This window comes from Lissotriton helveticus, chromosome 10, assembly GCF_964261635.1.
Source record: "Lissotriton helveticus chromosome 10, aLisHel1.1, whole genome shotgun sequence".
In the NCBI taxonomy this organism is placed as follows: domain Eukaryota; kingdom Metazoa; phylum Chordata; class Amphibia; order Caudata; family Salamandridae; genus Lissotriton; species Lissotriton helveticus.
Genome location: NC_136071.1, coordinates 1,160,491,260 through 1,160,517,915, shown reverse-complemented (window position 1 = coordinate 1,160,517,915; position 26,656 = coordinate 1,160,491,260). Strand labels below are relative to the sequence as shown.

Sequence of the window (26,656 nt, the reverse complement as noted above, 5' to 3'; positions counted from 1 at the left end):
ATGTCAGCGATACTGGTAGGCAGTATAGTTTAAGAGACCTTATTCTGGAAAAGGACACATTCAGAATTTAAAACGTACCATCATTTTCAGGGGTTTTCTTTAATAAGAAGGATTGTGTTCTACCCAAATGAACCCTTTTGGCAAGATTAGGATAATGAAAGACTAGGCAAAAAAACATATATCTCTAACATATACCTTGCAGTTTGCATGTAGCTCTTTGATGACAACTAATAGCTCAATGTTCTATATTAGGATTTTGACTTATAAAAAACAAGTAACAAAAGGAGCTCTCTTAAAGAAGCACTAACACACTGACCTATTTACATTATATGCACTTTGTTATCTGCGTGGTACACTTTCTTAGCAGCAGGCATTTTAACCCTTGTGCTACCTTAGGATGAGTCAAAATTTCCATAAGACAAACATCCAGTCTCTTTCCAGGAAGAAAGTTAATCACAGGAGTTATCTTGACATTTTAATTGATGCCTGAAAATTGCTGGAGGCCAGGAAAGCAGTAGCAGGTGCTTTCAAAATGAGAATATACTTGCAAAAATGACGCCCACACCCCAAGTCAGCGCCCGGTGTGGTGGCACCGATCGCACTGCCATAGAGCCGGCCCGGACCTCCACCCCTCCCCACACAAACACTGTTGTCCTTCACAGGTGTAATTCACCCCAGACAAGGCCCTATAGAAACCCTTGCAGAGAGCACTTCCACTCTCCCAGGTGGCTGCGGGGGGGGGGGGGGGGGGGGGGGCAGTGGAACTCTCTCAAAGTGACGTCAACCTTCCTGCAGATTACACTTCTGTTATTGGCACGCACACGCGCACACACATACGTTTGCTGCTGTGGAGGGATGTTGGTGGACAGGGTTTGGGTGCTTTTCTTACTGATTAAAGAAGTTTCCAAAATATGTCACCAATTGGGCTTTTTAAAGCACTTATTTCCAAGGATACTGGCCAGGGTTCTTTACTTTTTCGTACTTTTAACTATTGTATTCCCGTAGGTTTTAGAAAAGTATACAACTGGTTTCCCTGAAACAGCGCCTTTCTTGAGTTTTGCCTCAATTTTTATCTTTTTTTTTTTTTTTAGAAAATTGATCTAATTAATCTTTGTGCTTTGTAAAATGGTCCGATCATTTCTTTGTTTTACCTAGAACAGGTTTCAACAAAAGTAAATAAATAAAAACATGTATGTAAACGGGTTTTTTGTTCGGATTTTCCTCCAAGTATTTCCCTGTTCTTTCCCCGAATCTGGACACACCTTGCCCCGCCCCCTGCCGGTGACGTCACTGGGATGGCTCTTGCTCCAGAGCCACTCACCTGAAGTGAATATAAACCATGGAAGAGGCGGACAGGGACAGCAAGCACCAGGACACCGGTCTCCTGCAACCCCAAGACAGCTGCACCCCGACAATAGAAGAGACCTCTGCACCCCGCAGCACCAGAGACGTCTGATCCCTGCCGACCCAGAGACGTCTGATCCCTGCAGGACCAGAGACAGCAGCCCCCTGCAGGACCAGAGACAGCAGCCCTCTGCCGGCACCAGTGACGGGCGCTCTTTCGGGATAAGAAGGCTTCAAGGCGCACGATGCTGCTGTCTACCTTCCAGGTGAGGCTCTGTTCCATCCTGCGTGCTCTCGAGTCGCTCAGCCGCTGTGTTCACCTGTTGTGTCTGTTGTTTTCGAGGCACTTCCTGCCTCTATGACAGGGAGCCGAGCGCCTCTTACCAGACTTCCATGAGTGTTAAAGAGGTTTCACTTCGCGCGCAGTGAGCATCAGAGGAGCAGGGACCATTCTTAGAGGGGAGAGAGAGGCACACCCCTAAAGGCACAGGGAAATGTGTCAGTCTGTCTTTGAATACACGACACGTGCCGCCCGAGGAAACACATGGAAATGGCCTCTTAATTGTTCTTTCTCTGTCTAAAATCTTTCAGATTGTGTGGGCTGGTGTAGCGCCTCCTGCACCCCGTGCTGCAGCGCTGCTATGACACATACAGATGGTTAACAGTTGTTCATTCTTGATTTCGTCAATGTTTTGGCACAGTCTGTCCCCAGATCGGTTAAGGCGCTTTCATTTTTTACACTTATTAAACTTGTTGGGGAACTGAGGGTGTGCACTTTGATTGCTGGCCTCATGCACGAGTGTCTCACACTGTGCGCAGGTCGCCCTCCCTTCCATCCCTTGAAAAGCACCAATGAAGCCCCGGATACATTGTAACTGACGTGCATAGCACACGAACTGCACTAAAAGTGTCACTATGCATCTGGCTCAGCGATGCACGCGCGCTCCACTGTGTCCCGGCCGCACGCTCAAAAGAGTTGAGAATCAACATTTCTTGGAAGAGGCGCTAGGGTGACCAACCGTCCGTAAATTTCACGGACAGTCCGTCATTTCGGCCGTCTGTCCGTTGTCCGTGAAGGATCTTTTAACGGACGCCATTTGTCCGTAATTTTAACAGGGCACCGGTTGCAACTCCCTGAAACCTCCCTTCTTGATTCCGATGCTGAGGTCGGGTGTAACACTCAGAGGCAGACAGCAGTACAAAAGCTCAGATACCCGGCAGCACTGGAGGGGCACAGCGGGGTGGCAACCCTGACACCTTCAGCCTTTGACGAGCTGTTAAAGGTGCCTGAAGGTGACTGAGAGGGGGGGGGGGGGGCAGCTGCAGGAGCAGGGGCATCTTATTCAGATGCAAACAGCCCTGAATGCGGCATGTCTCCGCAATTTAGAGGGGCTTCACACATTCCATTTCTCCACAGGGCCCTAAACATCCTAGAACCGGCCCTGATTAAACCGAGGCAGCACGTGAGCGTAATTACTGTCACTAAATTGTAAGTAAACCTCGGTTCTTCAAACATGCAGTCTATAATGTAAGAAAATAAAGAAATGGCACAATCGCACCCACACTGATTAACAAAGTATCGAGGACTATCAGTTAAATCAGTTCTCTTGGAGTATCTCCTTTAAGTACTGTACATCATAGTGTGGGGGGGGGGGGGGGGGGGTGCGGGGCAAAACTAACATTTTGGAAACGGAGCCTGTCTTATCGTTGTCTTGTCCATGAGGGGGTGAGGAGCCCTACCCCACCCTGGAAGAGACCACGATGATACTAGAATACTGCATGCCCACCCCTGTGCCCACCCTGGTGGATCCTGTTCCCCCTCCTGTGATGTCTCCTGCCCCCTCCCTGTGGTGGATACTGCCTCTGCCCTGGGTGGCTTCTGTCCCAGTCCAGGAATGGCTCCTGCAGCGAGGGTGAAGTTCTTGATGGGCCTCTTCTCAAAAAGGCTCAGCTCAAAATTAATATGAAAAGGTGGGCGAGTGAGCAAGTGAAGGGATGGCTGAATGAATTAGTGAAAGGGTGAATGGATGAATGAAAGATTGAATAGATGGATAATGAGAGGATGGATGGATAGATGAGTGAGTGGAAGGATGGAAGAGAGAAAAGGTAAATAGCTGGATGTATGTGTGGAAGGGTAGCTGGATGGGTAAAAGGGTGGATGGATGAGTGAAAGGATGGATGAGTGAAAAGGTGGATGATGAGTGAGTGAGTGGGTGGGTGGATGCATGAGTGAAATGATGGATGGATTGATGAACTGATAAGTGCAAGGGTGAATGGATGGACAGATGAGCGAAAGGGTGGATGTAAGGATGAATGAGTGAGTGAGTGAAAAGGAAGGTAGATGGAAAAAGGATGAATAGATGAGTGAAGGAGTGAAAGAATAAATGGATGAGAGAAAGGGTGGATGAGTGATAGGGTCAATGGATGGATTCATGAGTGGATGAGTGGATGAGTAGATGGGTGGGTGGGTGGATGGATGGAAGGAAGGATTGCTAAGTGAAGGGGTCAATTGAGAGAGAAAGGGAGGATGGATGACTGAAAGGGTGGATGGATGAGTGACTGGATGGAAGGATAGTAAGTGAAAGGATGGCTGGATGGGTGAAAGGGTAAATGGATGGATGAGTGAATGAATGGATGGATGGGTAGAAGAGTGGATGGATGAGTGTACAGATGGATAGGGTGAAAGGGTGGATGGATGGATAATGGATGGATGAGTGAAAGGATGAATGAAGGGATGGATGAGTGAAATGAAAGATGGAAGGATACATGATGGATAGGTTTGCAAATGGTTGAATATGTTTGGATATGGCTGGGCTTACTTAAATACCATTGCGCGACCTTTGATGTGTCTGAAAACGTATCCAATTGTCCTTAAGTTTTGTCCTGAATTTTGACCTCCTGTCCTGAATTTGTGTCCTGAATTTTGACCCTTTGTCCTGAATTTTTACATTCACCGTCCTGAATTTGCACCAATGCCAGTTGGTCACCCTAAGAGGCGCCCCTGCCTGACCCTCAGGGGCCCACAAACACAAAAAATACCTTCCTTTCCTGACATCAAACCCTTTCTTCTTTCAGAAATCAAAGCCCGTCCTCTCGCTGTCCAGACGGACCCACACTGCGGCCCTGGAAGGTAGGTGTCACGCATGTTCACGCTGGAACTCAGGGGGGGACTGTGTCCTAGGGTCTGATCGCTGCGCCGTGTCCTGAGGTTTGTTCAATGTTCTGTGTCCTAGGGTTTGTTCAATGTTCTGTGTCCTAAGGTTTGTTAAATGTTAGGTGAATTAGTGTTTGTTAAATGTTCGGGGCCTCATTTATGAGGCCGTGCGTCACTTTTATGTCGCCGGTGCGTCAATTTTTGTGACGCACCAGTGGCGTAAAAACTGCGCCTTGTTGCGCCATATTTACAAAGTGACGTATCTAGGTAGATGCATCACTTTGTAAACCCCTGCGCCACATTATACCTGCGCCAGGTATAATGTATGCAAGGGGGGGCGTATTGACGCAAGAAAGGTTCCTGGAAGGGACGCAGTGAAATCTATGAGATTTCACTGTGCCACTTCTAGGACGCAAATGCGTCAATATCTTACGCCTACCTCAAGGCAGGCGTAAGACTGAAGCAGGCCTTTTCACATGGGGCTTTCCCCATGTGAAAGGAGACATTGCTGGAGTTGCGTCACTTTTGTGACACACTCCAGCAATGGGTCACTTTTGCGCTTACAGATACGTCAGAAATACTGACGTATCTGTAACTCCTTGCGACATGATGCGTCATGTTATAAATATGACACATCAATCATGTCGCAAGGAGGGTGCACTGAGAAGTGACGCATCGCTGCTTTCACGCAGCGATGCGTTATTTCTCATAAATGAGGCCCTCTATGTCTGGGTTTGTTAAATGTTCAGTGTCCTAAGGTTTTTAAAGTTCTATGTCCCAGGGTGTGTTAAAAGTGCTGTGTCCTAAGGTTTGTTAAATGTTCTGTGTCTTAGAGTTTGTTAAAGGTTTGTTATATGTTCTGTGTCCTAGGGTTTGTTAAATGTGCAGTGTGTTAAGGTTTGTTTAATGTTCTGTGTCCTAGGGTTTGTTAAATGTTCTGTGTCCTAGGGTTTGGTAAATGTTCTGTGTCCTAGGGTTTGTTAAATGTTCTGTGTACATGTCTCTGTTAAATGTTCTGTGTTCTAGGGTTTGTTAAATGTGCAGTGTGTTAAGGTTTGGTTAAATGTTCTGTGTCCTAGGGTTTGTTAAATGTTCTGTGTCCTAGAGTTTGTTAAATGTTCTGTGTCCTAGGGTTTTTTTAAAGTGCAGTGTGTTAAGGGTTGTTTAATGTTTTGTGTCCTAGGGTTTGTTAAATGTGCAGTGTGTTAAGGTTTGGTTAAATGTTCTGTGTCCTAGGGTTTGTTAAATGTTCTGTGTCCTAGAGTTTGTTAAATGTTCTGTGTCCTAGGGTTTTTTTAAAGTGCAGTGTGTTAAGGGTTGTTTAATGTTTTGTGTCCTAGGGTTTGTTAAATGTGCAGTGTGTTAAGGTTTGGTTAAATGTTCTGTGTCCTAGGGTTTGTTAAATGTTCTGTGTCCTAGAGTTTGTTAAATGTTCTGTGTCCTAGGGTTTTTTTAAAGTGCAGTGTGTTAAGGGTTGTTTAATGTTTTGTGTTCTAGGGTTTGTTAAATGTGCAGTGTGTTAAGGTTTGGTTAAATGTTCTGTGTCCTAGGGTTTGTTAAATGTTCTGTGTCCTAGAGTTTGTTAAATGTTCTGTGTCCTAGGGTTTTTTTAAAGTGCAGTGTGTTAAGGGTTGTTTAATGTTTTGTGTCCTAGGGTTTGTTAAATGTGCAGTGTGTTAAGGTTTGGTTAAATGTTCTGTGTCCTAGGGTTTGTTAAATGTTCTGTGTCCTAGAGTTTGTTAAATGTTCTGTGTCCTAGGGTTTTCTTAAAGTGCAGTGTGTTAAGGGTTGTTTAATGTTTTGTGTCCTAGGGTTTGTTAAATGTGCAGTGTGTAAAGGTTTGTTTAAATGTTCTGTGTCCTAAGGTTTGTTAAATGTTCTGTGTACATGTCTTCGTTAAATATTCTATGTCCTAGGGTTTTTTTTAATGTGCAGTTTGTTAAGGTTTGTTAAATATTCTGTTTACATAGGTTAGTTAAATGTTCTGTGTCCTAAGGTTTGTTAAATGTTTTGTGTTGTAGGATGTGTTAAACTGCTGCCACGGTTAAGCGGTTAAATGTTCTGTTTACATAGGTTTGTTAAATGTTCTGTTTACATAGGTTTGTTAAATGTTCTGTGTCCTAAGGTTTGTTAAATGTTTTGTTTCGTAGGGTGTGTTAAATGTTCCATGTCATAGGGTTTGTTACGTGCTTTTGTGTCCTAGGGTTTGTTAAATGTTCTATATCCTGGAGTTTGTTAAGTGGTTTGTGCTCTGGGGTTTGTTATGGGTTCCAGTGTGTACTAACCTGCCGTAGGTCTTCGTTCAGCCTCGTCTCCTTGTCCGCGCGATGCTGCCTGAGATCCGCTTGAGCTCGATCTCTTTCTGGTCCAGATCCGCTGGATTTCTTCTCTTACTCTCCCCTGGTGAGCAGTAGGTCTGATCCTCTCTCTTCTTCCTGTGCAGCGTTGGAAGGCTCCCCCCTGGAGAAGGCGGTCACCAGCAGCTTTGCTTCCTTTATCCATGGAGTCCAGTTGGATCACCTGTCCCAAGCGGTGCGACACCGCAGCAAACGCATGATCCTGGACAGCATCGGAGTTGGACTGGTGGGAAGCACAACGCATGTGTTCAACATCGCCTTGGGATACTGCCAGGTAAGATGAGGCCAGGAACACACCAGGCAACACACTAAGGAACAATCATCCTTTTAAAGGAACCCCTAGACCACAGGTTTTCCAGCATCACCCTAGATACTACAAGGTGTGATCAGGACTAGACCATTGCAGGAAACACTTTGTGGAGCATTGTGTGAACTTTTTCAGGAGTCCCAGCACAATAAAGAGTTACAGGGCTCACATTTTAACAATCAAAGCATTTTACCACTTGTCTCCTGGGGTTTAACTCTACTACTGAAAACAAAACTGAACTAAAGAAACTGAACACCAAGCACACCCCTTTAGCACTTGACCCCATTGGTAGCAAAGTTGTGCTGTTTGAAGTCTTACTCAAAGAGGTGGTGTGGTATTGACAGTCAAACTCAATGAAATGTCTATGAGAAATCATTACATATATGTCCAGTGAGTGTTTTAAGTCAAAGCGAAAACGTACTGTACCTCAGTCACACAACAGAATACTGCACATAAAATATCAGAGACAAGACAAACATAGTACAAAATAATTAATGTAACAATTTCTGTTTGAGGAAACTAATGATGTCTTGTCCTAAGGAATTGTATGATCTATTCAGTGTAAACTCTGGCCCGCTGCCCAATCGAGAAACGGGTTAGTGCAGGTGTTTTGCCTCCTCCCACTCCTGGCTTCTCCTCCTCGTCTACTACTCCTCACCAGAAACATAGCTAGGTTTGAGGCAGCGTCTATCATTTTCTCAAGTCACAGTTCTCTTGATGCTCTTCTCTTACTCTTCTCTTACACTGTACATTAATCTTCATGGTCCTGGGAAGATGTGTTGAGTCTTGCTGACTGTGGGCTGGCAATGTGTGTCTACCAGTGGTCTGTGGTTCCACACGGCCCACCAAGAGGAGGGCCGTGTGGAACACAATAAACATTAAAGAAGGCCCCCTCAGTACTAATAACATAGAACTAGTCCCACACAGACAGTATCACAAAGAAATCACTTTTTTTGATGTTTTATTTTCAGAAAATATATATATCATTATTTCTTTTACTGAATAGTCTATAATTTTTCAATAAACATTTTATACAAAAAATTCATACATTTACATATGACTCACATCCAGATCCAATTTCTGAGAGTCCAACCACAGACGAAGCATTGAAAAATTGAGGTACATGTCTCAACAACAAGAAAGACAAAAAAATACTATATACATACAAAATTCACAAAAAATCACAAAGAAGTGTAGTAATCAAAGAAAAAGAATACAATTTACAAAAACATAACATACATCATAAACATACAAAGCCACAATAAATTGCGCCTTGGAACCCACCCAACGCTATTGGGGTGTCTGGGCCAGAAGGCGATGCAGGCCCCAATCCACCAGCACTGATGATTTTATATTTAGACCCTCCTTGCTTCTTCCTTGGGCCTAAACACAAATCCACACCCAAACGACGTGCAGAGCCACACTAGTCACAGCGATGGCCCAGTGGAGGATGGGAAAGGATAGCTGTTGATGGTGTATGTTCTTGAGGAAGTAGCTACTCACTCAAGTTGTTTAAATTTCAATTAAGGTGATGATTCTCAATTAATCAGGCCCCCACCCTTTAGTCACAGACACTTATGGGGAGACAGAGACAGGTGATGTTGTGATCTCAGTGAGCGTCTAAGTGTTCACAGGCGCTTTAGCTTATTTACATCCCATAAGTGCCACAGAGTCTTGAAGCCACACTGCACAGCCTGACAGTGCATATCTCTCCTGAGTTGCAGGTAGCTCTGCTCTGCTCCACCTGCCTCAACTCCTCGCACTGCTCCTTTTCAAAGCAACATGGTCTTTGTGCCAGGGCATCTCAAGCCCCTTTCACAGACGCCAGTCAGCTCTTCCCCTCAAGGCAGGTCTCAGATGGCGTCTTCAGGCAGATTTGGAGAACATCCTAGTTCCGGTTCTCAAACCTGGTGACGAGACGTTAGCAGTCAATGACGACAATTCTCAACCGTAGAAACGTTTATCATGACCACTGGTGGGAAACCCTAGCATTCCGGTAGAGAAATCCTCAAACACTGGCTAGTAGGGTCTACCCAATACTTGTTCTAAGTTTCAGGATAGTTTGTGCATTCCACAAGTCCAAGGGTTTAAGGCAGTTCCTGACTTTTGCACATTCCTCCTAGACAGGTTGATCTAGTCATTGCCTCACAGTATTGAGAGGGCCGTGGGTCTCTCCTCACGGGACACCCAAAATAAAGGCTCACCAGCTACCACTCAGCTTGTTGGGGTTTACACTTCCGAAGAGCAACAGAACTGAAAAGAGCAGGGGGATTCCCCTTCATTTCAGTAGGACCATCTGTCTCCTAACATTCCCATCCTAGAGTCTGGTCCACTTCAAAGGGCCTCAGGATTGTTTCGCGGTGCCCTCAAATTCACATTGCTGTCTGGAGCTCTCTCCAACCACCCTCTATGTACCACTGTGGTTCAGGACATCAAAAGGGGTTACTAGGCTGCTACAGTTGCATTTAGAGCACATTCATTCCATGCACATTCAATTGTACACGTATTCTACAAAGAAGCATGTCATACATGTCCCACACGGATGCAATGATGGAGTCATTTGCAGGGCAGAGGTGGAGCACTTTAAAACACAGGAGAGGCCAGGAGGTAAACTCTCCTTGGCCAGTAACAGGCACAAACGTCTGTCAGACCACTTGATGTGTTCGTGCCTCCCCTGTCAATCTTCCACAGCCCGGGGAGCTGATGGCAGTCACGTTCAGATAAGGAGGGCGCAGTTGGTGAACACCGCTAGAGCCCAGTACCCAGCTCTGGACCTTGTTCTGTTTCACGAGAACCCTCAGCCCACACTCATGATTGTTGAGGGTGCCTGGGACACACTCATGATTGTCATGGGTGCCTGGGACATACTCATGATTGTCATGGGTGCCTGGGACATACTCATGATTGTCATGGGTGCTTAGGACACACTCATGATTGTCATGGGTGCTTAGGACACACTCATGATTGTCATGGGTGCCTGGGACATACTCATGATTGTCATGGGTGCCTGGGACATACTCATGATTGTCATGGGTGCTTAGGACACACTCATGATTGTCATGGGTGCTTAGGACACACCCTGATTGTTGTGGGTGCTTAGGACACACTCATGATTGTCATGGGTGCTTAGGACACACTCATGATTGCCATGGGTTCCTAGGACACACTCATGATTATTGTGAGAGCTTAGGACACACTTATGATTGTCTTGGGTGCTTAGGACACCCTCATGTTTGTTGTGAGAGCTTAGAACACACTAATGATTGTCATGGGTGCTTAGAACACACTAATGATTGTCATGGGTGCTTAGGACACACTCATGATTGTCATGGGTGCTTAGGATACACGCGTGATTGTTGTGGGTACTTAGGGCACCCACTCATGATTGTTGGAAGTGTTTGGTTTTATCATAAAGAAATAAAGTATGAAATCACAATGGGGAACTGGAGAACAGGATCCACACTATGCAGCATCACGCATGGGACTTTTTCACCAGTCACCTTTTAAAAGCAATCACAAGAAAAAGTACCCTTCAGAAATTAGGTGGCATCACTGCTCAGACACTTTCAGATAACAGACAAGATGGGGTGGAACCCAATTGCACGTCCACTAACTAAATGGAGGCAAGTAATAGATGTTCAATTTCAAACTAAAGTAGTGCAAGATAAAAGATGCCACAAATGCATTAAACCAAATACTCAATCATACTTTAATCCTTTAAGCCATATCTGTTTACCATCAGGATGGGAGTTTGCTATGTAAGTGTATCCAAACTCTATTATGCAGGAGAAATTAGACTTCAATAAAATCAGCGACACCCAACTAAAGGCAGGCGAGATGTTTCAGTAAAATATTTACCTGAGATATTACTAAGTAAAGAAAATCAGATAATAATTCAACTAACCGGCCACGGGTCAACAATGTCACTACCAGTTTCTGCTGCTACGTGACCTACAGACAAAAAATGTACTGTCAACTGCATCCTGGGCATTACTGTGTACAAAGTTGCACACAAATAGTTCTGTGTTTGATGCTCTATGGATTAGACTTTAGAGTCAGACAATCATCTACCATTAGATAGCAAAGGTCCCAAGAAGCCTAGGTTGGTCAACATGCCAAAAAGGCATTTGGTTTGTAGGACAAAGTTACATTTAATCTCTCTGGACTGTGTTTAACAAGGTTTTCTGCTCCTTCCAATGGGAGTTGAAGACACCTGTAAGGTTGAGAAGTATGGGTTAGAATGTTCTCACCACCCATGGCTGGCAAGAGTTTAGCGCTTGGTACATCTTGCGGGATAGTGTCTGTGCACTTTAAGAAGTAAACCTTGCACTGGGATAGTTTATCTCCTACGCAGCCTATGCCCTGGTACTATCCTGTGCATGACTCATGTAGGGGTATCTATATTCCCAAGTGGCTCCTGATAAACCCCACAGGATGTATAAGTTGGTGCATTGTTCACTCATAAGAGTTTCTCTCTTTCTCCTCTAACAGGACCTGTATCCCGCTTCTGCAACCAGCTCTGTTTACGGACGACGTGGACTGCGGCTCTCCCCCACTCTGGCTGCGTACTCTAATGGAGTGGCGGTAAGGCACCGGGCAGCTGCCTCTCATTCAATCTATTGATTAATCCTTGAATCTGTGTGTACTGTCAGTGCAACCGTTAGACTGAAGGGTGAGAGTGGAGATCAGGCAGCTTTGCACTTTGGCTGAATCCCCACCCCTGGTTCACATGAATATTGTTTAACACCAAAATACCCTCCCCAGGGGTGATCCTTGAAATCCTAGGATGAACATGCACACTCCATGTATGTAGTGATTGGACATGGATCTGGTTCCCTGACTGTTGTGTGGCAAATGGACCTTTTATTCTCTAAAGGATTCTAGAAGGCGATGAAGTAGATTCTATGCTAAATACTGGGTCCTGTTTCCCTGCCCCTCCGCCCTCTTTGGAGAGGGGTTCTCTCAGACAATAGCATAGCTGAATGTCCAATTGTGAATTATGAGAGCCTCTCCGTTCTTTAATATGTTTCTATAGGGCAGAGGAATAGTCAATCTTCTGAATGACATCATGTCTCCTCCTCCTTCTGTACTGAGCTCCTATTGGTCAATGGAATTGTCGCTCCTTTGCTCATTGGCAGACCTTTGATCCTCTCTCTTCTGTACTGGGTAGCAGGGCTGACTCTGAACATTCTTTAAAGGTCCCTTAACTCTTTCTCCTCTCTTCACAGACTCACGCTATGGACTTTGATGACACCTGGCACCCTGCCACCCACCCCTCGGGTGCTCTGCTGCCTGCCCTCTTCGCTACTTCTCAGATGCTGCCGGTGGGTTCAAGGCCCAGCGGTGCAGACCTCCTGCTGGCATTTAACGTGGGCATCGAGGTGCAAGGAAGACTCATGAGGTTCTCCAGTGAGGCCAGCAACATCCCAAAGAGGTACGGTCAAGCACACCAAGACGATGTATGTATCAAGGAGCTATGTGCAATGCTAACAGAGGGTTTTTAAATCGAGGAGCTATGTGCAATGCTAACAGAGGGTTTTTAAATTGAGGAGCTATGTGCAATGCTAACGGAGGGTTTTTTAAATCGAGGAGCTATGTGTGATGCCCTCAAATGGTATTTATATGTCAAGCAGTTATCCATGGTGTCTACAGATGGCATTCAGATGCAGAGGGTCCATGCATGATGCCCACAGAGTGTGTTTAAATAACTAGGACATATATATAATAACCACAGAGGACGTCAGTCAAATTAACTTGCATGTGTGATGACCTCAAAGGACAGCAGCATCACCAGGGAGTACATGTAATGCCCATAGAGGGCGCCACTAGCTAGGCGGGATGACCACAGTGGGCATTTATACCCCCACAAAAAATGTGTGATCAGCACAAAGGACAGCAATACTGCCAAGAGGTCCATTTGATATTCCACAGACACCAAAACTTTGCCTCCAAGGCATATATGATGCCGACCAAATAAACACATGCAAATGGCTCTTAGTAGGTTGTAAACATTGAATTTTCTTAATGTGGCAATACCCCAGCATAACATTAGTATACATGTCTGGCTTTACTGCATGATATAAGTAGCATTACATATTGCATCGCTGACATTACTGTGATTCCCTAGAAATGTCCAATATTAACCTGCTTTGGCCACTGTTCACAGTGCATTAATCTCTGTTAACCGCCCACCTCACATGCCAGGCACATAATGAAGGCAAAGGGCAACTAACAGATGTTAATACTTGAAAGCACTTGGATAGTGAAGCTATTAGTAACAGTCCCCTCTAATGCCACCTCACAGGAAGGTAAACACCCCTTGTCCCCTTCTTGGTCATGTTTCCGCTTCGCCTTTCACATAGAAGGTAGAAAAGCCAGCATGCTTGGCATTTCATTGCCAATCTTAGCATTTCACCTGTGGCGCATAAACCTCATTTTCTCATTTGTTTTACCCGTCTGATATTACAGCTATTATTAGAGGAGCTCTTTGGTGAATGGTCTCTGTTGGACCCAGCCTCGTGGCGTGGTCCCGCTCCTCCCCGCATGGCGGGCCCTGGACAGCAACGACCCCTGGCCTCCTCGACAAACCTCCCTCTCCAACCCTCAATGAGAGCCGCCACTCCTGGCGACCCCCGGCTCTCCCCCTCAGGAACACGGCGACCCCTACTCTGCTGGTCTGGCCCCTAACCGGGCCCGCCATCTCAGGCCCGACTCCATCTTGGGCCTTCCACGTCACGACCACGTGGCCTCGGCCCGACCTCGGCCGCGGCCCCAGCGAAGCCCCGACATCGAGGCACCAAGATCCGACCAGGGGGTAAAACGGCCACTCGACGAATCAAGGAGGAGGAGAGTTTCGATGGCCCTCCAGCTGTCCCCGGACGCCTGGTTTCGATTGCCCTCCGGACTCCCTGGGCGCTGGCTCCACCCCTCTGCTGGGTGTCTGGACACCCTCATCCCGGCCCCTCTGACCCCCAAGCGCGAGGGTCCGGACATCAAAGGACTCCAGACCTATATCTGGAGCAGCTCTGGAATGAGTCGGCAGTTGTATCCTGGAGTCGAGAGCCCTGCTGACGCTGTCGCGGCTGACCCCGAGAAGAACTCACTGCTCTGATCCCTGTAACCATCTTTGGAGTCCTGCTGGCGCTGCCGCGGCCCAACCTCGCTGAAACTATCTTTGGAGTCCTGCTGGCGCTGCCGCGGCCCAACCTCGCTGAAACCACCTTTGGAGTCCTGCTGGCGCTGTCGCGGCCCAACCTCGCTGAAACTATCTTTGGAGTCCTGCTGGCGCTGCCGCGGCCCAACCTCGCTGAAACCACCTTTGGAGTCCTGCTGGCGCTGCCGCGGCCCAACCTCGCTGAAACTATCTTTGGAGTCCTGCTGGCGCTGCCGCGGCCCAACCTCGCTGGAACCACCTTTAGAGTCCTGCTGGCGCTGCCGCGGCTCATCCTTGCGGAACCCCCCGGCTCGAGGATTGAGAGCTGTGCGTAGGGTATCCCCATACCAGGCTGGTACTAAGACTGTCCCGCTACCCCTTTCCCCCAGTACCAAGACTTTAAGGATCCCTCGATCCGCTTGTACATATTGCCGAGAGAACCAATCTTTATTGGTGATAAAGACCCTAAGAAGTTATCCTTTGGTGTGGTGTACCTTTGTAGTGGTGTGATTGCTCTGCTGTTACGATTCTAGGGGAGGAACCTCTCCCAGGAGGCCTCTCGACAAACGCTCGGCCATCTCCCGAAGGAGAGGTGGGTCTAGGGGTGGTCAGTCAGACATCTTCTGCCGCCCCGGGGACCGCCTTTCTAACAGTCTCACAATATATTTAACAAACCAACCACATCATCAAACAAAAGGACCTTCTGGAACTACTGTTGGCCTCTGTTGATGATGTGTAAGATTGGGTAAGAAGACACGTTTTCTAAGAAGGTTCCTTTAATATTCCAACTCTAAAGTTACTGCCATGCGTCTTTACATGCCTGTCATGAACTAGTCGTGTTTTTACTCTTCACATTAATCACATTACTTCACTTGGCATAAATGTCTAATTTTTCTCTGTCTTCTTCCAGGTTTCACCCTCCCTCTGTGGTTGGCACCATGGGCAGTGCTGCGGCGATAGCCAAGCTTCTTTCTTTGAACAAAGACCAATGTGCCCACGCTCTGGCAATTGCCGCTTCCCTGGCAGGGGCACCCATGGCCAATGCCGCAACCCTTGCCAAGCCGCTACACATTGGCAATGCCACCCGTCTTGGGATGGAAGCAGCGCTTCTAGCCGCCCGTGGGATGGAGGCCAACCCCCTCATCTTGGATGATGTTCCCGGCTGCTCAGGGTTCAGCGCTTTCTACGGTAACTACCAGCCCTCACCCCTGGAAATGCCAGGTGAAGACTATAGTTTCCTCCTGGAGAAGCAAGACATCGCCTTCAAGAGATTCCCTGCACACTTGGGCATGCACTGGGTCGCAGACGCTGCCATGTCAGTAAGGAACCAACTCGTCAATCTCATGGGTTGCGTCAATCCCTCCGCCATCCAGAGAATTCTTCTGAGGGTCCCAGTGTCTAAGTACATCAACAGGCCCTTCCCTGAGTCAGAACACCAGGCCCGACACTCCTTCCAGTTCAATGCGTGCACAGCCCTCCTGGATGGAAAACTGGGCATCTCTTCTTTCAACGAGGACAACCTCATGAGACCTGGTCTGATCAACCTGCTGGAGAAGGTGGTGCTGGAGCATCCTGTAGACAATGAAGCCAACTTTGACAAGATGTACGGAGAGGTGGTTCTTGTGCTGGAGGACGGGACCCTCCTGTCGGGGCGGTGTGATACCTTCTATGGGCACTGGAGGAAGCCCCTCAGCCAAAAATCGCTCCGTGAGAAGTTCCGCTCCAATGCTCTCCATGTGCTGCACCAAGACCAAGCTGAGGACATCATTGAGAGGGTGGAAGATATAGAGCGCCTGGAAGACAGCTCCAGACTGGCCTCCTCCCTGCAATAGGCAGCTTTCAATCAGAAATATATGCAACAGCTGTCTTTACCCTGAACTGTATCCCTTTAAATTCCAGCAGTGAGGTCCAATCCTTCTGGAATCCTGGGAAATGTGGAAAATATCTTGTTAAAAAACTATGTAAATTATAACAGGCCAATCATAGAAATATATTTACCATTTCAGAGTGGCCCCAAACAGATGAACCTTATAGATGCCTGGCTACTTGTACCTTCCCAATGGGGACAGTCTGATACTACTTCTGGGTTGACTCTATCCGAGTAATTTGTTTTGAACTAAAGTATTTATAATTCAGTGCACTGTTAATTTAAGAAGCAATTTTGTATTTCTATTACTTATATTTATTTTTCAATAATAGTGTGATTGGCTACTGTAATGTAACTTACAATGTTATTATTGTCGGTCATTGTTGTGTAGTTTGACGCAGGGCATTGGCTGGTCCAATGCTTGTATTTTTGTAAATCATGCTGTCCTATTTATAGAGAAGGCCTAACCCATGTGCCATGTGAAGACACTTAATCCTGCAGGACTGAGCGATGAACAAATAAAGGTTTCCCAAATGGTGGTGGTCGACACTGCTTGAAACCATCTGCCCCTGCTAAGATGGGCCATGGTGATGTGGCTGCTGCTTCACCAGGAGAAATCTTTCAAACTCTCAGCTGCTCCACGGCGCACCCAGCAATCACATGCAAGCTGGTAGCACCGGGCATCACCCAGCCACAATATCTAATATTTCCTGTTTGGACATGGACTTTAAGTGAGCCCTGGAGCTGAGGGGTTGTGTGGCCTGTGTTTACCAGCTGGCCTCAGTGAAGCCAGGTATTCATCTGATGTGAAATTGGAGAGGATAAGCATCAAGTCACAGGGCAGCTCAATTTCAGCCACAGACCAGAAGTGAATTAGAACTAAAATACATTTGATTTGTATCATCCGTTTGTACAGGAACAAGATTTATTTTTGTATGAACTGAATAAACTATTTATTAACTCTGAGCATTGCATCTATTGAATAAATAACAAGCATGAAATCCATAACTGTGACTCAGGACTGAGAAACATCGCAGGTACCAGCATGCATTCTGGTATGTCTTATACTGAATATTTGTGATTTTCACTTTGCCAAATGAAAGAGGTCAAATACCCACAGACCAGGAAGTGTTTACAAAGTCGCAGTTCTGCCACGACGGCGTAGAAGAAATTTGGATTATTCAAATTCTTACATGTGCATTTGGAGCCTGTCTGGTTTTCTTACTTTCAAATTCTTTTTCTACTCTCTTCTCCACTTCCTCCACTCTGACCACCAGGACCTGTTTTTTGTGAGAAGCCATTGAAAAGTCAGTCAGGTTAAGGGCAGCTTAGGAACTGTGGGGCACAAGGGTCAGAGTTAGTGTTGTGTGTCGGGTACTGAAGTAACCATCAGAAGAGCAATAGACAAGGGTTCACTGTGCCATAAGAATCAAGCTAAACCCTACTGACGAGCCCCAAGTTGGGCAAAGCCATTCTGGATTTGCCTGTGCCCTTTGCCTGGAGGGGGTCTTGACTGGAAGTTCAAGACTCACTGTTCCTATGAGGGGCAGGGCTGGTACTAATTTGCACAAGGTGGGTGTTTGTCTAGAGTGGCATTGTGGGTGGAAAATGATGTGCTGGAATGCAGCCCTGGTCATTGCCAGCAGCTGAGATTAATTTAAACATTTCTTCCATCTCCTTGTTGTTGTTGCAGTTGATTATCTGTGTGTGATGGGGATGAACTCCTCCCATTTAGTAATAAATATTTGCCATTCTCCCACCACACACTTGGTCTCTCCTATATTTACTACTAATTCATGTAGTTAAGTGTGTGGAAATCGCCACCACCATGGAAAAGGTCTCTACACTAAAAAGACAAGGGAGACAGAGGTGACGGTCCCTGGCTGCAAGTTTGTGAATTGTTTTGTGGTGACGCGTGCCTGAGAGTTCTGCTATGTCATGGAATCTGTTCAGTCGGATTCCATGACAGGCAGTTGCTCTCTGGGCCCCTCTTTGGCAAGACATGTCCTTATGTCCCTCGTTACAATAAATCCCCTTTATTACTAAGAAGTCTTCAGAGGTCATCATTTCAATCTGGCGACGATCGTAACGAACAAAGAGAGCTGTATTCATCTTTAAGGAACAAGACATAAGAAAGAATTTCGCAATTTCAATCTACCGGGCCAACGTGAAGTTTAAAAGAATACAGGGGCCAGAGAATCGGTGAGACCTTTCTATTTTTCACTTGCGCGACTGAGGATTAATGTTGAAAAGGATTTTATTGACTTTATTGAATAGTTTGCCAACACACACTTACGCTTCAGAAATTCGAATTTTGCGCGCAGCAACTGTACGAAGCTTTTAACACGCAGCACGGGACTCTGCGCGCGTACCTTGCGTGCGATCACAACAAAGATCGAGTGTCAGCTAATAACTCTGCGCGTGAACATTGAATGTGCTCGTACTGAAGATCGGCTATCAAATAAGCCAAAATGAAATACCTCCTCATTATTATTTTTATGTAAACGCACACATAATACGTTCAAACTTAAAGAGAAATAAATTAACTACGAGATTACGATTTACTCACCTTCGAGCAATCTCACACAAGTACAAGCCCATTCGCAGTGCATTATGGGAATTTTAATGCCGTGAAAATAGAAGATGGACCAGAAAATCACCTAATCTATTGCATTCTGGGATATGAATGGGCAATAAAAGTAAATGAGATTGCAATTTTGAGTTTTAAAGGAAACATAACTGTTTTTCATCAACGACTTTAAGATTTTCAACAAGTAAAAAATTTTTTAAAGTCATTCAACAGTGATTTGAACACTTTATGAGTTATTTAACCATTTCAAATACTATAAAGTAAATCTCATCAGCAATTTGCACGCTCAGATTAAAAGAAAACCAAGAAGAAAAGTGCAAATCATTTCTTAAGTTTAATAATAACATCAGCGATTTGCACGCTTTCAGAAAAAATTCTTTTATTCCACAATTCAACATCTGATTTTGAGATTTAAAAATTTGTATGGACGACATGCAAAGTGTGCAAGCACCATCACCTTTTCTGCAAGACACAGGAGACCCACCCTTGGAGTGGAATCTTTGGTTAACATCATTTAAAGCCTATTTAGGTGCCATTGACGCTGAAAAGTTTAGACCAGAAAGATGAAAAAACTTGATGTATTATCATTTGGGGGTGGAAGGGCAAAATGTTTTTGACCACCTACCTGAACATGTACCTGCAGAGAATGAAAATGTAGATGAATTTGAGACAGCGGTTGCTCAACTAGACAAATATTTTACAAAAACTAAAAATATGGTGGTACATAGGTACAAATGTTTCACAAGAGCTCAGCAACCCAACGAAAATATAGACACTTATGTCATGGCACTAAAAATCTTAGCATCCAAATGTGAGTGGCTAGATGCCACTCTAAAAATATTCAACAAAGATTACTAGCTTGCAAGAACCCTACTTTAGATAAGGCCATTGATTTAGCCAAAATCATTGAAGGTTCCTCTATTGATGCAAAAGTTCTTGAAGATTCTCTAACCAAAACATCAATCTCTGGAGCAGTTATCAACAAACCAAATTTGACAAAAAATTGCCAGCAAACTTTTAAAAATAAACCTTTTGTCAACCCTAACTCTAATATTCAACAATTTCAGAAAGTATTTTGTTTTAGATGTGGCTCACCATCACATGTTTCTTCGTTTAAATTTTGTCCAGCTATTGGACAACAATGCAAAAAATGTGGTAAGATTGGTTACTATATGAAATTGTATAGAACAGGCAAACCTACTAATGTTTGTTGTGTCATAAATGATTTTGGTAATAATTTTGATGAAGAAAATCCTGAGAATATTCAAGAATTGCTTTTGGGTGTAAGGTGTGTCAACTCAAATGACGAAGACCTGGTGATTGATCCTAACCTTAATGTTTCAATTGAAGGTCATGCCATACAATTATTGGTTGATACTGTGCAGGTATAACCATTATTTCGAATTAGATCTTTGAAGAGAATTGGTATGACAAAAATTTGCTTCCTCCAGATATCCACACGGTAGAATTTGAAGGAAGCAAAGTGGATCTTCTTGGTTTTTTCTGGACTAACATACAAATTTTAAATGAATCCATATATGGTAAAGTTTACGTTGCAAGAAAAGGAATACATGTACTAGGCTTAATTCACAAAGCTAAATTTGGCATTACAATTAGACCAGGTTTAGAACAACCTATTTCATTTGAAAAAAAAGAGTAGGTTCAGTAAGCATTGATGACAAGTTTGGGAGAGAAAATTCACAAAAGTATTCAATGACAAATTAGGCAAAATTTCAGATTTTAGATCTCGTATTAAAGTCAAAAGTGATGTTGTTCCTGTAAAACACAAATTACAGAATATACCCTTAAGTGTAAGGAATGATCTTTCTGCTATGCTTAATGATATGTGTTCACAGGGTATTATCGAAAAAACTGATGGAACTTTGTGGTTATCTCCAATTGTTTTAGCGAAGAAAAAGAATGGGGAATTACGCATGTGTGTGGATATGAGGAGTGTAAATGAGGCCATTTGGGTAGATAAATATCCATTACCCAGAATGGAAGATCTAATACCTAAAGTAGGACAAGCTAAATGGTTTAGCAAGTTAGATTTGAGGGCAGCCTACCACCAGGTTGAATTGGAAGAAAGTTCTAGAATCTTAACTGCATTTGTAACTCCCGATGGAGTTTTTCAATTTGCCGTATGCCTTTTGGCATTGCATCTGCCGCTGCAGTGTTTCAAAGACTGATGTCAGACATGTTCATTGACAACAAACATGTGGCAATTTTCCAAGATGACATCCTAATATTTGCTGACACTGGAAATGAACATGATCTGGCATTAATCAATGTATTGGAAACATTGGAAAAAAGAGGTGTAACCGTAAGAAAAGATAAATGTATTTTCAAAACAAAAGAAATTGAGTATCTTGGACATGTATTGTCTGAGGGAGGAATTAAACCCAAGCCAAGTCTAGTGAAAAGTATCGTAGATGCTCCTGCACCTCAGAATAGAGACTAATTATTATCCTTTCTAGGATTGTGCGAATTCTATGCTAAATGTATGTGTAATTTTGCTAGTATCACTGAATGTTTCAAAGTTTTACTCAACAAAGGAGAAAAATTTGTGTGGTCTGAAATTTGCCAACAGACCTTTGAAAACATCAAAAAAGATATTACCTCAGCACCTGCATTACAACCCTTTGTAGAAGGAAGAAAGACTTTTGTGACTGTTGATGCCTCTGAATATGGTTTGGGTGCAGTTTTAACTCAATTTAATGTTAAACATGAAACAACTGTTGGTTTTGCATCTAGGACATTACGTTCTCCCGAACGCAAATATTCTGTTATAGAAAATTAATTGTTGGCATGTGGGTGGAGTGTAGAAAAGTTCAGAGCTTATTTGTGGGGAAGGCCATTTACATTAAGGACAGATCATCGTCCTTTAGTAGAAATTTTATCAGGAAAAAAGCTAAAACATACTACTGTACGCATAGCCAGACTTTCAGCTAGACTACTAGAATTCTGTTTCTCTGTAGAATACATCCCGGGAGAGAACAATTCTAGAGCAGACTGTCTCTCCAGACTTCCAATTGGAGATTGTGACGAGTATGATTGGGAGTCAGAAATAGAAGAATGTTTTATCACCTTCATCGGTGATTCTAGCAAGTTCTGCTATGTCATGGAATCTGTTCAGTCCGATTCCATGACAGGCAGTTGCTCTCTGGGCCCCTGTTTGGCAAGACATGTCCTTATGTCCCTCGTTACAATAAATCCCCTTTATTACCAAGAAGTCTTCAGAGGTCATCATTTCATGTATGTTGCAGCACACGAGTAGTACCCGAGTGGTACTACTTCACATACAACAAAATGTAGTTTGTGAATTAGACACATTAATTGTGGTTTCCTTACGGGTGCCCCTACCACAAACGCTTTGATGTTATATGTTGGTAATTAATTAATGGCATGGGTAACACACCTACATTTGCTACTTGAAAAATATTTGGTTATCAATATTGGCAGTAACTGATCTGATTAATAATTTTTAAGTAGGCTACAGTTGGGAAACTGCTTGACTGGAGAGATACCCCACTGGATCATATACCTGTTCTTAATAATTTACAAGATTAGAAAAGCCCCTTCCATGAGCTAAGGTTACAGCTGAAATGGCAGATTTGGACCACCTCCTGTTGTAGGAAAATGGGTGTAATATAATACAGTGCCCTGACCGAGCTGTTTACTTTTTACTGACCTATATAGGAAAGCTATGCACTGACCTATAACAGAGGAGGAAATTCAAAGTCTGCACCTATAAAGGGATGAGACAAGGATGTGAGCCCATAGACCACCAGAGGAGGTAATACAGGATGTAGACAGTATTAGAAATAATCATCTGAATATTTTCACTCAGTACATACATTTGAATAATACTCATGGAGTTTATATTAAAGTACAGGAGCAATTGATTAACAAACTCTCTCAAATTAAGGTTATCATCGACAGTCCCTTAGATGTGGCTCAATCAATCAATCAATCAATCAACCAACCAATAAATCAATCAATCAATCAGGTGTTTGTTAGAAGGTGTTTGAGACTAATGATGACACTGTACAGTCTACAGGCCCAGAGGTCATCTGCAAATCCTCACTACGGTAAACTAAAAATGGAAATCCAATAATGTAAGTGTGCTGAGGGTGTTCCTACTAAAACAACCGATAATGCAGCTATTAGCTCACAAGAGGCAACATCTGCTAGTGAAATACAGACTCTCCAAAACATAATTGAAACATTACAATGAGGAACGTTCTATACAACAGAAGGAGGAAAATTGTCCTAGAGATTTGAAAACAGTTCACATGGTTAGGAAGTCAGTGGATATCAGTCTGTTGTTGTAAAAATAGGGGCTTATTTTAGTAAAAGAAGTACGACAGAAATAACGAACATAGATTAAGGAAATAAAACCCCACTTCAGATCCCTACTCTCAGGATCTCAAATGTTTAAGTGTTTGGGAGAGTTAACTAGAAAATGGTGGATTAGGAACATGAGTTTCTTCTGCACCCTAAAGCCCCATACAAAACATATGCCTTGTCCTACAAAGGTGATACCTGAACGCTAGATTTAAAGGTCAATTTTGTGAAATCGCATGTGATGGTCTGTGGACCTAAAACGACGAAAACCAGAAACCATGCAGTTGGCTCAAAGAGAAATGGTAAAATGAAAAGTTTTAATTTCCTGTGGAATATTTTTAACAACAAGCAGAAATGAGATTCGCTTGTGACATCAAGAATGCATAATGCAAGTAGGGTGGTTGAGGGACTTTTTCGTTTTGCATCCAAATTAGGGCAAAAACCTGTTACAATCTATAAAGCCAAATGTGTTCATTTGTAACATACGGTGCAGGTGTCTGGGGGTACCATAACAGTAGCCAGTTGCAAACTATGGAGAACACATTTTTAAAAGGCTGCTGATGGCTCCAAAAGGTGCCCCTACCAGCTTTTGTCATTATGAGGTGGGGCTCGATTTTGTTGAAGATTCTATAAACATTGCCCCCCTACTTTTATGGGCTAAAATGTGGTTATCGGAAGAGCTAACATTTACCAGAGATGTAATTATAGATTGTCTTAACCCCTTGGGCGCGGCCGCGATTCTGCGCCTGTGCGGCGCTTTTAATGAGTGGGCGGTTCATGACGGCCCCCAGTCGTCATCAGCACACGCCCACCGTAGTGCATGACGGCCGGGGGCCTTCATCAGCATGGAAGGGATTAATCTTGATGGTGTATTAGCTATGCCCTGGCTATGTTTTGTCAGGGATAACTTTTATAAGTTAGGTTTGGGACATTATTTTGATTGCCCTGCAAGTATTCATGAGAATGCAAAAATAATTATCAAAGAGTCGTATTCAGGCAGGGCAAACACATAAAACAAGAAACCTTTCTAAAATACAGGGGAGGTTACAAATGCACTGCAAAATAATAATAACCTCAGCAGTTTTGTTATGTCCCAGGAACAAGGGGGTGCATCCTATCTTATATTATCAATATGTACAACCACATCAGCAATAACAGGTAAATAAGAACTCTCTTTTAATCTTATATATCGAGTTCCATCCCTCAATGCAGAATGCAATTAAGGATTATAATGCTGCACAGAGGAGATCTGTTAGCAATCACAAATCTCTTCTCAGTGATGAAAACTTAAGTTACAAGGAGAACACTGAAATACTTCAAGAGACCCTGCAGGGACCTTCACAGTGATGGTAGGATTGTACTTACGATGGCTGAAAATGATGCACAACTAAGTCAAATACAGAGTGGCTACTTCATTTGTGGAAAGCATGAAAGAGGAGTCCTGGGATAGATCCTCTGCTTGGGATACAACCCAAAAACATCAGAACACTCAACATCTCTCACTAGGAGGTGAGTACATGGATGAGCCCAATCAGGAACCTGCGGGCGGAAGATGCCAGACAGATGAAGAAGCAGCACTGCCTAAGAAGTTTGCCTTCCTGCTGCATTGCAATAATCAGAAAAATATGGAATTAAAAACATTTCAGTGCTTGCTAAATAATACAGTGAGAATAAAGTGAAAGGGTACAATTCAACTTAGATATGAATCATTCCTTCCTTTTGATCAACAAGAAGAAATAGCTACATTTCAATATCCTGAAACCAAAGAGAATGGCATTCCCTGATGTAAAGAGGGGTTAAGACCTATTTATGATCAAAGATTAAAGCAGGAGGCCAAAAAGGTAAAAACAACAGCAAAGAATAGAGTTGTGAATGGTGGATACAGGTTGATCCATCTACATCTGATGTGAGGTAATCATACTCTTTAAATAATTAGGCATTGGAGAATATTTCTTTAAACATTTTAATTTTATTCGAGATCTAGTTCATTGGAACTTTTATTATGCATTAATATATAAGGATGGCTCACTTGTGAATACTCAGTCTATTGACTGTAATGCACCTTCCATGGATTCTTCTGATAATTACTAGTGATGGAATGTCAGTCGCCTAAATCCGAACAAAAGATGTAACTCCTGTCAAACTTCACACCACCTACCTCCTCTCCCCTTGTGACCTGATAACACAGGTATCCCTATACAACACCAGCGACATACTCTTAGACGATCTCAACCTTCACTGGAATGTGACAGATGACTCCATGATACGTAACTTAACAAACTTACTCGAAATCATTAACTTCAAACATTTCTGCAAAGAACAGACACACAACAAAGGCGCTACACTAGATGTGATAGTTGACGGAAGTATTCTTGTCTCCATTTGCTCCATCACACCCATCGACTGGTTGGACCATCACCTCATACACTACAATGTCAAGACGCACTCCAGATACAACCCAGGCACAACCAACAGAAGCATGTACTGGGCAAGGAACATCCAACAAATCCCCCCCTCTGGAACTGGAAACCAAGATCAACGCCCAACTATATTCACACCCTCATCTATGCACTGTAGATGACCTCACCGCCCACTATAACTCAGCGATGTCAAACCTGCTCGACCAAGTGGCCTGGCTGAAACTCAAGAGACTCGGAAAGACGCAACCTACTGCCTGGTTCAGTCTAGACCTAAACACAGACAGGAGAGACTTAAGAATGACCAAAAGATTATGGAGACAAAACCCTTCACCGATATACCTATCTCTCCTCAGGTCTGAACATCTCTCCTGCAAGAAACAAATCTTTAGAAAAATGGCTGCTTTCTTTCCCATTAAACTTTACTGTACAAAGAACAGACCGAGGGACCTTTTTAACATAATAAAACAACAAACTATCCTCACTACCCATAATGAAATAATAGCCACCAACTAATGCTGTGAAGAAATAGGCAACATTGTTACCGAGAAAATATTGACAATTGAACAATCTCTTACCCATGCAGCGTCTGACTCCTCAACACTCTCACTCCGATGATGACAATTCACCCATTTCCGTAAGAACTCCCCTTTCAAACTCTACGTCAGTCCTGAATGACCCCCAAATAATAAAATACTGCTGAAAAACAATGCTAATTGGTCCGAGTTCAAACCATTAACAGAAGTGAAGTCTATAAGATAATTGAGAACTTGAAGCCCACAGCCCATAAACTCAAACAACATATCGATAAATTCAACCTCAATGATACCTTTCAATCAGGATTCAGAAAAGGTTGAAGTATGGAAACCTCTATGTTCCACATATCAGACGGCATTCTCAGAACCACAGATGAAGGCGATTCCTGTTTCCTAATCCTACTCGGTCTATCGGCAGCTTTTGACACAGTTAATCATCAAAATTTACTTGAGACCATCAAGAATGGCACTGATATTAATGGCATGGTCTTAAGATGGTTTACGTCCTATCTTCAACATCGCTCTCAACAAATAGAAATCAACAGCTGTTTCTTGCAACCTGCACCAGTTGCACAAGAAGTTCC

The 26,656-nt window shown here is 43.8% G+C and overlaps 1 protein-coding gene across 1 annotated transcript; it reads left to right on the top strand.

Moving 5' to 3' along the window:
* The first annotated feature begins 1,353 nt into the window (after window positions 1–1,353).
* Window positions 1,354–16,147, top strand: LOC144785663 (cis-aconitate decarboxylase-like). The gene is made up of 6 exons (XM_078664462.1): window positions 1,354–1,610; window positions 4,420–4,474; window positions 6,942–7,129; window positions 11,654–11,746; window positions 12,391–12,596; window positions 15,226–16,147. Exons 1-6 carry the CDS (start codon window positions 1,590–1,592, stop codon window positions 16,145–16,147), a joined length of 1,485 nt encoding a protein of 494 aa, XP_078520588.1. The 5' UTR covers window positions 1,354–1,589.
* Window positions 16,148–26,656: the final 10,509 nt, after the last annotated feature.

Excerpts from the sequence above, each read along its gene's own strand:
- LOC144785663 (XM_078664462.1), top strand. The coding sequence starts at position 1,590 with ATGCTGCTGTCTACCTTCCAG. Across the intron at positions 7,130-11,653 it reads TCGCCTTGGGATACTGCCAG|GACCTGTATCCCGCTTCTGC; the intron begins GTAAGATGAGGC and ends CTCCTCTAACAG. Across the intron at positions 12,597-15,225 it reads GCCAGCAACATCCCAAAGAG|GTTTCACCCTCCCTCTGTGG; the intron begins GTACGGTCAAGC and ends GTCTTCTTCCAG.